General features: G+C 53.6%; 1 protein-coding gene across 5 annotated transcripts in view; it reads left to right on the top strand.

The window, feature by feature from the left end:
• RAI1 (retinoic acid induced 1) overlaps positions 1–12350 on the top strand; it is a 116911-nt gene that overhangs the window by 92719 nt on the left and 11842 nt on the right. For 3 of the 5 annotated variants that reach the window (XM_088147930.1, XM_088147927.1, XM_088147929.1), the window contains 2 exons: positions 5133–5284; positions 6193–11947. In XM_088147930.1, the coding sequence (XP_088004056.1) occupies positions 6209–11947 (5739 nt within the window). In that variant the 5' untranslated portion in view covers positions 5133–5284; positions 6193–6208. The remainder of the gene's footprint in view (positions 1–5132; positions 5285–6192; positions 11948–12350) is intronic. The other 2 variants (XM_088147931.1, XM_088147928.1) reach the window with 1 other exon arrangement.

The following is a 12350-nucleotide window of genomic DNA, read 5'->3' as shown; positions in this document are numbered from 1 at the left end:
AGCGTATTTTTGTTCCGACCTCGCATCCATATTCATTTACTTTGAGATGGTCCAATTTCCCCACCATCAGCAACAGCCCAAAGGCTAAATGCAGGGCTGTGAGTTCCCCCCTCTTTCTTTTTTTCTCTTGCCTCAGGAATTTTTTTTAACCATGTCTTTTCTGCATTTGGTTAAAGGGTTTTTTGTTTTTGTTTTTAAGCTTCTGCTTTGGAGCTACATTAGAGTAGCCGACAGGAGCTGCTGAAGAGAAGAGTTTCTCCATCTCCTTCCTTTTCCTTTTTTCCCCGAGCAACCAAACAGCTGCGGGATTTGGGTTTGGCTGCTCCCTGAACAGAAAACATGGCTTTGAATTCTAAAGGGCCTTCTGCCAACGAGTGGGATCGGCCTCAGGAGTGGCATGTTTTCAGAAACCCTTCCTTCCCCCTGGAGCCGTAGATACTTGAATGAGTTCTCCAGCCGAGCTCTGGAACGCTCCTCAACCGCGTGTGCGGTTCGGCTGATTCGCGGCCACAACCGCCATGCCGTCGCCCGCCTCCCCTTCGCCCCCCCCCCCCCAGCGATCGATCCGGTCTGTCCGCCTTCAGGCTCCCTCCAAGAGCAGACACCCATTTCCATGGGGAACGGAATCAGCAGGTAGGCTGCAAAATGATGGGAGGACGGACCAAAGTCACGGAGGGCAGAGCCTGCACGAAGCAGAGCAGAACGCTCGCTCGTCTTCCCAAATTTAAGTTGGAAGGGTTCCTACCTCCGCAGAAATGCCCACCCGGTCGCCCAATACTTTTTGTTAGTAGAACACGGCCCCTCGCGGTGTGCTCATTCTTGCACGTGGGACGGAGGTGCAGAATAGGAAGGGGGTGGCATTCAGTCTGGTGCCCTAGCCTGCTCCTCAGCTCTGCCTTTCACTTCTACGGAGCATTGTTCTCCGTGGCAAGGAGCTGTGGGCCTCAGCTCACCCCTTTTTCAGGAGGGGAAACTAACCAGATTCCCACCGTACCTTTAACCCAGCTACACGAACTTACCTACTTCCTCGGTCCTCTCAATACATTGAACTCTAAACTTGCCAGCTCCTCCCAAATTACCATAATTAAGCCTATTCAGTCTTAGCATATTGTGTCCTCCAAAGGGCTCCTCGTGTGACGCTGTCACTTAATGTGCAAATAGAGGATGTGCTCTGGACTTCACTGCCAAAGGAAGTTCAGAAGCCGAGGCTGATTTCAGAGAAGAAAAGAGGGTTATGAGGACCCCACAGCTACGCTTCTAGGATTGAGGAGGAGGAGGAGGAGGATGAAGAGGAGGAGGAGGAGGAGGGAGAAGAGTTTGGCAGTTTGTTCCATACCATGAAAGACTGACTGAAAACCCATGGGAATGGAGGAAGGTGACCTTCTGAAGACAACTGTGCTTTGTTTTCTCCCAAAACAGAAAGGCTCCTCACCTTAGCGGACAAAGCTGGAAAGAAGTTATGGAAGTTGGAAGGGCATTGTCCAGATGTACACACGCACACAGGCATGAACGCATGCATGCCCAGAGGCCATCTCTATGGCAACAGCAGGCGACCGAGGCTGGCTGTTATGGAGGCGCCACCGTGGGGGCTGCGGTTATCTCTGGACAAGTCACGGGAAGATGAAATGTCTGCTCTGCATTTTGAGCCAGCCCAGACAGCAAGATCATCCCTCCCCTCCCCTTCCCTTCCCTTCCCTTCCCTTCCTGGCTCTGGGGCTGCCAGATCCCACCCCAGGACACCCAGTGCTAAGAAGCAGCAAAACCAGGTTGCAGGAAGTTCCTTCTATGCCCCTGTGGGAGCTTCCGACTTCTCAGCTCCGGGCTGCAGGGCCGCGTCCCTGGTAGACCGGCCACCAGTCTCCTGGGGCCTTGATTACTGGCTGAATGATCTGTCCGGCTCCACAGCCCCTTTAGTGTATTGCGATTGTGCACCCTTGGATCTATCCTGGTGGCTTTCATGCCTGATTTAAAGAGAATCTAATTTCATGGTTGGATTTTGGAGTTCACACAATACCCTTCCAATGCCGTTTTTATGAACTGAGCAAGCGAGCTTAGATTGAGAGGGCTGTGTTCACGGAGCATATGCAGTCAAATCCAGCATATGCACAACTTCTTAAACTTGGCTTTAGCTTTGCCTGGTGTGTGTGTGTGTGAAGCTTGTGATTAGTTTATGATTCTGTGGATTGTGCAACCCCAGAAAATGGATGAATTCAGTCACCAAGTTAAGGGTGTGGTAGGGGCACAGCTGAAGGGACATTAGAAACTCTCTCCTTCAGTTCATCGATGCAAGACTGGTCCACTGAACCACTGGCTGGGGTCATCGAACGTACACCAAGGAGTCTGTGTAAGCCATTGAGTCCCAAGAGAAGATAGCAGGATGGATTCACCAGGTGGTTTCAGCTTAAGTCTTTCTACACTTGGCAAGGGGAGCACCAGAACAAACACCTTGCATTTCCTCTATTAAAAAGTTGGATCAAAACCCTACCCAGAGGAATCAGGAAGAAAATCTCAAGCACCTGAGAATAGCAGGGGGGAAATTGCAGGGGAAAGCAGCATCTGAGAAATTGCAAAGTAAGTCTCCACCCAGCCTTAGTCTTTCAGAACCAAACAGAAAGAGAGTGGGATCCGTCAATCCAAACGCCATGTCATTTTCATCAGTGCTCGTTCCAGAGGCAGCTGAGCGGCCCTGCGTCTCAGCAACCTCTGATTTCCTCCTCTTTGTTCCTTAATTTTTTCTTTCCTCCATCCTGCTTGCTTGCTTGGGACACAGTTGGCAGAACTGCAGGAGAGACAGAGAAAGGAAGAACATCTGCAGTGAGTCGTGGGCCAAGTTACTCAAGCTGAAGGCTTGGCTGTGTTGTAACATCTTACCTGCTGGTGTGTTTTGGGAAATTTCGCCATTAATGCAGGGGACAGATGCAAAACTACGGAAGTTATTCTTTGGAGGAGATGGGTGGTCCGGAGAAAGGGACTGCGTGATTTGTACCATTGTGACTCCTGTTCTGTGCAGGGGTGTCCACAAAGGGGGTGAAAAAAGTAAAGATGGAAGCCATGGCCATGTCATCATAGTGGCCATCTTTACTTTTTTACCACCAACAGCTCCTGGTTCTATGAAAATTTTTCAGAGAGGCAACAGAAAACCACTGAATACCCCCTTGGTGCCTCAGAGCAGAGGGAGGTAGCCTGCTGGATGGTGACTCCCATCAGTCCCAACCACAAGTAGGCGATGGGAGTTGTCATCCCAGAGCATCTCGGGCATTCGAGATTCCCAACTTCCGCCTTGAGAATTGTTCTTTCAGATGCTGTCAGAAGGGTTAGGCCCCAGTTTTGTTCTTCATTCCCATTCCCTTCCTTCCTTTCTTTGGAGGTGAATATAAAAAAACCAGCACAAGATATCAATGTCTTAGCAATCACTGTAGGACAGTGTTTCTCAACCTTGGCCACTTGAAGATGTGTGGACTTCAACTCCCAGAATTCCCCAGCCAGCCATGTGAACCCATAAAAGCAAAAACATCATTGGTGTGTATGTATTGAGCAAGCTGACGAAAGGTGCGGATGGCTTCCTTGTGAAACAGAGCCAGGTTCTGCACCTTCCTAGATGTCCACATTATGCCCCAGTCGCAAGCAAGTCTTGTCCAAAGAAACAGATTCTTGCTGATGCAGAATGAAAGGGCAGAAGAGCTTTCAACCCATGCCCTACCATCCCCACATCGTATCATTGGTGTACCCATGTTTGCTATCAGTGTTCCAGATTTCTGTGCACATGTCTTTAGAGCCTTGCCAATAAGTGATGTCTGTGCATGCAAGCCATGCGGGCATCTGCTTGTATCAATTTGCTCGATGGCGTACGCATAGCGGCATTCCTGCAGGTGCCTGTATTTTTGCGGTGGGCAGACTTTGCTAATATCCAGGCTGCAGTCCTGCGAGCAGCTGTTTGGGTTGTACTGCGAGCTGTAGTGTGTATGTGTGTGCGTGCACCTTGTGCTTCCTCTGGAGTACAGAAAAACCCAGGTCAAAAAAAGGGACGAGAGGCTGATTTGCTTCTTAGCCGGATCCTCTGGTGTTGTCTGTCCCCCATCACCCACCCCTAAAGACGGTGTGCACCCTCAGGAACGGGGAACGTGTTGGGGAAAAGAATTTGAATGCCTGGTTGCAAATGCTCAAGTTGGCTGGACATGATAAAGCACAGACAGGATTGTATGGAAGAAGAAGGTGTGCGCTGGCCCAAAGGTGCGCATGGAACCCCCTGCAGAAATGATGGTCAACACACCGCAAGGGTCAAGAGGGAAAGCAGGGTTAAGGTAGCGGAAAATCTGTAGGCACTAAGTGAAGCATAAGGTTGCTTATGGTAAGCCCAGCCTTCTCCAGGCTGGCTGGGAAGTTAGGGAGTTCCAGTTCCAGCATTCCTGAAGGATGCCAGGTAGGGAAACCCAGAGATAACTTACAGTAAGACTTTTGTGGGGGGATGAGGTACACCCTCTTCAGATTTCCAGAATTCTCCCTCACTATCCCCGCACGGCATCATCCGTCCTGCATGAAAATACAACAGCAGGGGCTCTGCGGGGTTTCCAGTGCGACAAGGGCTGCAAAACCCAGGATTTCTTAAAAATATCACCGCTCTCCTCATAGTCCTCTGTTGTAAACAGCAGACAGATTCCAGATGTACTGCACCAATTACAAAGCGCACCCATTGGGAATAGCAGGCCGGGGGCAAGGAGAGCCAGGGTTTGAAAAATATCCAGGGGAGAGCCCCAAATCCTGGGAGGACCAGCTGTGATGGCCAGAAACCTCAGCCCAGAGGAAAGATGCTTCTGTTCGAACAACAAAGAAGCCAATTTTCTCTGGGAGACTAACCCTGTATTCTGGAATGGCTGCCCTGGCGATCGGTGCTGTGTTGGGGACCCTTTAAAATGCTTCAAGATCCTTGGTTGTTTTTGCCGCACAGACTGGACGTGGAGACTCGTCTGCTGAGTGCTTTTCACAGAGTCAAAGGTGAAGGGCACAACTCCAGACGTCTAGGCGGCATGCTCACCAGGGTAAAGGTTTGCTGGAGAGGCCAGGAAACGACCAGCTGCACCTTCGGTGTTTTTTCGGTGTGCGAGATCTGGACGTTTCCTCCGTTTCCTTCCCAGGCTGGAGGGCGCCTTCAGAGCTCAGGGCTGGGCGTGATGGCCAGATGAGGATGCTTCAGAACAGTTGCTGAACGTGGGAGAAGAGAGGAAGGCGCAGGCCAACCCAGTTCGGCCCCTGCTTCTCCTAAGGACAACCACGTCTGCGTCTGGGGGTGAGCGGCTGAAATAGCCAAATAGACGATACCGTTTGAAGTGGGGAGTCACCCTCACCCAGATTCCTCCCACTCGCATACTTCCCTTGCGCCCACGGCTGCCGGCCTGACGTGCTGCTTGCCGGCTGCGGCTCAAAGGGGCCTCCAGCTCAGCCCGTGTGTTTCGTTTAAGCTCACAGGGACATCCCAGAGAAACAGCCCTCTGCTCGCGCAAAGGGGTAAACGCCGTTCCACCTCTCTGTAGCAATACCACCTGGTTTTGCTCGACGGGGAGACGCCTCGGCTGGAATCTCATGATGTGCTCAGCTTTCCAAAAGTTTAGCCAGCACGCTCCCCTCGCCACGTTCACTGCTCCCACGAGTGGCTCCTTAACCGGAGTCTTCGGCTCGGCGCCCGCAAAGGGTGCCCTGTTTGGTTTGTGAAATCGGGATTGAAGTTTCCAGCAAGGCTTGGTGATGACTTCTGGGTTCCATAAAGGCAAGATGGCAGCTGTCTGGGGCTGGGACCAAGCCGTAAGTCCCGCTGAAGAGCTGCAGGCGGCCCAGGGGACAAATGGCGCTGTGCTCGTTTTCTGGCTAGCGTGCTGCTTCTGCATTTGCTAAAATTCCTCCCTGGTTCTCCCGTGGGCCAGGGCAGCGTGTCCCTGTGTCACTGCGGGGAGATGGGTTTTAACAACCGCACCGCCGCGTCGACTCTTTTGTATGGATTTGGGGGGAAAAGCAAAGCCAGAGTGTGGGGGGGGACCCCCCCACTCCCCGCCTTCGGCTCAGGCATCTGTTTGTTTGCTTCCAAAGCAGAGCCGGCGACAAGGCCACCACCATTCAAGGTGAAAAGTTGGGCGGGGCGGCGGTGGAGGGGAGAAAAACGCGTTGACTTTAATCCTCCGGTTTCTCCTTTTCTCTCCGCAGATAACAAGGCCCAGCCATGCAGTCCTTTCGCGAAAGGTGTGGTTTCCATGGCAACCAGCAGAACTACCAGCCGACTTCGTCTTCGCAAGATTCATCACGCCTGGAGAATTACAGGCATCAAAGCCCGGCCTGCGAACGTCAGAGGCTGGTGGCAAAAGAGTATTACAGCCCCCAGCAGCCGCCGCCTCCGCTGCCCCCGTTGCCGTACCAAGGCTTTGGCGAAAACAGCACCGTGGAGAAGTACCACCGGGGAAGCAGTAAGCCCTTACGCGGCCAGCAGCTCCCCGGCCGGCCGGCCTCCTTCCCCAATTACCCCATCCAAGAGAACAGCCCCTACCCTTCCCGCTACGCCGGAGACGAGAGCCTGCAGGGCTGGGGGTCCCCGCAGCAGCAGCAGCAGCAGCAGCCGCCGCCACCTCCGCAGCCTTTGCCTGGAGGGGTGGCCAAGTACGAGGACAACCTGATGAAAAAGACCGCGGCCCCTTCCAGTAGCAGGCAGTACCACGAGCCAACCCCGCAGCTCCCCTTCCGAACTCACTCCTTGCACCTCCAGCAGCCGCCACCACCGCCGCCACCACAGCCCTCTCCCCTGACGTACCCCAAGCTTCCGAGGCAGAAGATGCAGAACGACGTGTCCTCCTCTCTGTCCTTCTCACAGGGTTCCCACTTTCCCCAGCATTCCCAGTCATTCCCAGCCTCCTCCACGTACACGTCGGTCCAGAGTGGGAGCCAGGCAGCTCACTCCTACAAGAGTTGCAACGCTCCCTCTGCCCCACCAACGCACGAAAGGGCTCTGGGCAACGCCACCAGCTTGCCCTCTGCCCAGCGGGTCCAGGGCTTGCACGGCTATCAGCCTAACCGTATCGGCTACGACCAGCCGCAGCAGCAGCAACAGCCGGCATCTCTGCAAGGTAGGCACCATGCTCAGGAGGCTCTGCACTATCAAAACCTAGCAAAATACCAACATTATAACCAGCCAGGACAGAGTTACTGCCAAGCTGACGCCCCCGTGAGGACCCCGGACCAGTATTACCAAACGTTTAGCCCTAGCTCAAGTCATTCTCCAGCTCGTTCAGTTGGTAGATCCCCATCCTATAGTTCAACCCCTTCTCCGTTGATGCCTAACTTAGAGAACTTCCAGTATAGCCAGCAGTCACTGACCACGGGGGGATTCCCAGCCAGCCTTGCCGATCATAGCCACTTCATGCCTTTGCTGAACCCCTCGCCAACCGACGGGACGAGCTCAGACCCCCAGCCATCCACGAACTGCAAGAACTTGTCGAAGGAGAAAATTCCCGAGAACCTCTTGTCGGATCTGAGTCTTCAAAGCCTCACGGCCCTTACTTCTCAAGTCGAAAACATCTCTAACACTGTCCAGCAGCTTCTCCTTTCCAAGTCCACAGGAATGCCCCAGAAGAAAGGAATCAAAAACTCACCGAGGACTCCAGAGCAACTCAAAGGGCAGCACTGTAGCCCTGAGGGTAACAGTTATTCTGCAGAGCAAGCAGGGACTCCCCACTCGGACCCTCTCAGCACCCCCCAGTCCGTCCATGCTGAAACCCAAGATACCGACTACCTGAGTGGCTCTGAAGACCAGCTGGAGAGGGGCTTCTTGTACTGTAGTCAAAGCCGTAGCCCGGCCCGTGTCAACAGCAATTCCAAAACCAAGCCTGAGTCCGTGTCCACCTGCTCGGTGACTTCTCCGGATGACATGTCGACCAAGTCCGATGATTCCTTCCAAAGCATTCATGCCAGCCTGCCGTTGGAGAGCTTTACAAAGTTTGTGGCTGGTGAAAGAGATTGCCCCCGATTGCTGCTCAGTGCCCTTTCTCAAGAGGAGCTGGCATCCGAAATCATTGGCTTGCAAGATGCTATCAGTGAGAAAGCAGACAAAGGCTGGGCCGATTCTCCTGCTCCAAACAAAGACCCAGACAAATCCCCCTTCCACTTAGAAAATCACAGGACTTGCCTTGACTCTGTAGTCAAAAGCCCCTGGTCCAACCAGGGGGATTCAAACGCTCTTGCTGAACCCTTGAAGTTAGACAAGGGACGAAATAACGGGAAGAATTTCACAGAGGAGGTTTATGACAACTCCCGGGTTCCCTTCACAACGACAGAGACAAAGAATTCCCTAAAAACAACCAGCTCGGGGGGCTATAATGCGAAGCCAAACATCTCAGTGGCCACCTCCAGTTCTGAGACCACTGGAAGCTTCAGCTGCTATTCCAATGCCACCGCCAATTCAGTGGGCTCTGAAAATGCCATGGAGAACTTTGACTGGCCGGACGAGAACCTCAGCGACACCTGGAAAGAGCTTGGGTCAAGCCTCCAATCGTCAGATCTTTCCAAGAGCTTATTTTCTGGCAAGCTGAGCGAAACTTCTGAAGAGAAAAAAAATGCCTCCTGCTTGAGCCTCTGTGATCCTGAGGGGTCAGCTGAAGCAGAGGAAATGGAAGGCTTCAGTCAACAACACCAGGCCAACAAAAGGGAGGGTTTAAATTATGATGAGGCTACAAGAACGGAGAGTGAACGATGGCTAGAGGACACCACCAGGAACTCCTGTTCAGGAGAAGACTTCAGTGAACTCCCAATGATGTCTTCTCCAGACCTGAAAGAATCTGATTTGGAACCTGAAGAATATTCCTCTTTGTGTGAACTAGCTGGTTCTGAGCAAAAGACTTTGACTTATGATGCGTTCACACCTAAGCCTGCAGAGAACGCTCCAGCTCTTTCTCTCCAAGATACTCCTGGATCAGCAGAAGAAACCACCAACACGATTGAGAAAGAGAATACTGCTCCTCCTTCTCATTTGTCTGATCCATCTGTTATCCTTTTAGGACCAGCAGTTGGCACAGATACGAAAGTGAAAAGCTGGTTTGAAACTTCTCTGCATCACTTGAAGTCCAAGGAGGAGACAGCAGCTGGTGAAAATGCCCCTCCGGATAAGACAGAGACATCAGCTACCTTGCTGTTGAAGAAACAAGTCCTACCAGAGAAGCTGACAATAATATCAGAACCTACCTCCAGAGGCAAAAGTCTTCGGAGTAAAAAGCTCCAGTGCAGGCTGTCAGGTGGAGAAGAATCTGTTCAATCCATGTCAAATCCATGTACAGGCATTCAAGCAGCTGGCCTGGTGGCCAACCCATGCCCGGCTCCAAACAATTTGATTGAAATGCCAAGTAAGAACACCCATGGCCAGACTCCCAGATTTCCCACTGAAGGTTTGCCGGCGAGGATGTGCACCCGTTCCTTTACTGCAATGACAGAACCAAGAATGCTAGACCCTCTGGAAGGTGCCAGAGCTTCAACTCCTCATGAGAAGTTGGGCAAGAAGTCAATGTGTGTTTTGAAGGAGAGAGCGGCCTTCAAAGTGAGGAAGGCCAATGGGAAGGCGTCGCCAAAGCCCACTAATCCATCTCCTCCCCTGATCTCCAACTTGGCCCAGAATGAAGATTCTGCTGTTCCGAAGGCCAAAGAAGCTGACGCGGTAGAAACTGAGATGAAAGATCAACAATCGATGATTCTCCGTTCCAGGACCCGGACTCAGGAGGTCTTCTATACCAAGCGGAGGAGAGAGAAGAACATGGTGGAAGTGGAATTCAAAAATGCCAAGCTGCCCAAGAAGGTGTTCCCAAACAACCACTTGCCAGGGTCTTTCAAGATCAGCCCCCCCAATCAGTCCGAGAAGGAGAGCAAGCTGGGCAAACGAATGAAGCTTCCGAAAGCCAGGCCGGAAATGGGCAGCAAAATATCCGAGAGGCCACTCCACGTCCTGAAAAGAAAATCTGTTTTCATGCCCCCGATTCCGGCTAAGAAACGGAACCTGATTCTACGAAGCAACAATCACAGCAGCAACAGTGGGAAGGAGGAGAAGCCAGACGTACCTTCTGGCCTATTTAAGAGGGTGCCGTCTTCCAGGAGGACCGCAGTGAAGCCGTCTCCCAAGAACTCCTGTGAAGCAGTGCTCAAGTCCCCTCAGGCGAAGGAGAACCCTGGGGTCTGCATAAAAATCACCTCCCGGGCTTCCTTCCAGGGAGCCATGAAGACCAAAGTGCTCCCCCCAAGGAAAGGAAGGGGCTTAAAACTGGAAGCTATTGTGCAGAAGATCACCTCTCCCAACCTGAAGAAGTTTGCCTGCAAGACGGTAGCCCCCGCCATCTCTGCCACGGTCCCCACGGCTGCTGCCACCGCCCACAGTAATCCTCTCAGCCCTTCCCTACCAGAGAGGGAACAGGCCTCCAAGAATACCAGCGGAGGAACCCCAGCCGTGGGGGAAGCTAGCCCATTAAACCAGGCTTTGTCACAAAAGGCTCCTGCCGCTCCAGCAGCCGAGCAATTATGCAGAAACCCGAACAACAGATCCTTCAGAGGGAAACTAATGAACAGCAAGAAACTCTCCTCCAACTGTTTCAAGGGTGAGGCCTATTCATCGCCCGAGACGTTGCAGCACAGCGGCGACGGCATGGCTGCGAGCGCCATCGGCCTGCTGCCCAAGAAGAGGAACCGAAAGGGGAAAGCGGCGGCCTTCCACGTGGCCCAGAACAGCTTGGAGAAGTGCCCTCACCTGAGCCCGGCTTTGTTCCTCGCAACCCGAGAGAAGGTGGCGGCGGCGGCGGCAGGGAAAGGCGAAGAGGGACCCAGGGAGGGGAAGAAGCCAAAAGGCGAAGACAAAGGCTTTGGGACCGCCGCCGAGAGTGCTGAAGGGAGGCCCCCGCCGGCCCAGACCCGGGCCCAGAAGCAGCGAGCCAACCATTCCAACTACAACGGCTACACAAAGAGACAAAGGAAGCACCACAAGCGCCGGAAGGCCCCGAGCGTGCCCTCGCGGTGTAAGAGCAAGACCCGCCGGCGGCACCAGCAGCGGGCCCCTCTGCTGAGCCCCACTGAGCCTGAGATCCGGCTGAAGTACGTCTCCTGTAAGCGGCTGAGGGCAGACAGCCGGGCGCCACCTTTCTCGCCGTACGTCCGGATGGAGAAGTGGGACGAGTTCGTCACCACCTGCACGGTCGTCAACTTCCCGACTGAAGAGGCGAAACTCCACAACGAGCAGCAGCAGCAGCAGCACTCTTCTTCTTCTTCTTCGTTTTCTTCTTTGTCCGCCCAAGCTGGTCTTTTTGGGACCGCCTGCCTGCGGCCTCCGGCGATCCTACCTCTGTCGTCCATGATGCACCTCGGGCCAGTGGTCTCCAAGGCCCTCAACACGGCCTGCCTGGTCTGCTGCTTGTGCCACCACCCGGCCAATTACAAAGACCAGGGGGACCTCTGCGGGCCGTATTACCCTGAGGACTGCCTGCCGAAGAAGAAATCAAGGCTGAAAGAGAAGGTCAAACTGGAGGGGGTGGGCGAAGAGCCTCCCTCGTCGTCTTTGGCAGAAAGGCTGCTCAAAGCCACAGACAATAGTTGCGCAACCGGTACGCTGGGTGGAAAGCCGCCAAGGTTGGACAGTGGCGCTGACTCAGTGAAACAGAGCGCTCTCCGTTCGAGTTCCAGGGGGATGTTTAGAAAACTGCAAAGCTGTTACTGTTGTGATGAGAGGACAGAGGGAGAGGAGGCTACGGCGGGGGCGACGGTGGCCGCGGTGGAGAAGCTCCGGAGACACGAGTGCGGCAAAGCTGACTCGCCGCTGCCAGATCCCGCTGGAGAGACGCAGGAACACTGGGTTCACGAAGCCTGTGCTGTATGGACAGCTGGGGTTTATCTGGTGGCGGGGAAACTCTATGGACTGCAGGAGGCAATAAAGATGGCCGCGGACGTGGTAAGAGTCTCCCCTTAGCGTAAACCTGGTGTCCCTGGGGATGGAAGCTGCGGGCTCACCTAGTCAACGAAGCTGCGCAGTAAGAGGCTACGGGCAGCCGTGGGAGGGAAAGGTGGCAGGGCAGCCAAGACAGGAAGATACTCAGGTCTGCATCTGCGGCAGGCCGTGGAGGAATCCTTCGAAGGAATCCAGTCAAGTCTGTTTGATCCTAATGCTGCCACCTGATTGGTTCTCATTGGAGCAACTCTAGATGATTTGGGGTTTCTTCACTTCCTTGAGTGTTCAGTTCATGTTCTGTCAGGTTTATTTTCTTGCTTGGGAGAACAGCTGCTCCCTGGCAGAAGGTAAGAAGACCCTCTTGTATCCGAGTCCTGAGTTTGCAAACTTCAGGCCAACTCAAGAC

Source organism: Python bivittatus, unplaced genomic scaffold, assembly GCF_059951505.1.
Source record: "Python bivittatus isolate LINGU-HERP-01145 unplaced genomic scaffold, Pbiv_v1 ctg000560_np1212, whole genome shotgun sequence".
In the NCBI taxonomy this organism is placed as follows: Eukaryota; Metazoa; Chordata; class Lepidosauria; order Squamata; family Pythonidae; genus Python; species Python bivittatus.
Note: the sequence above shows the minus strand (reverse complement) of the source record. Positions and strands in the feature narration are given on the sequence as shown.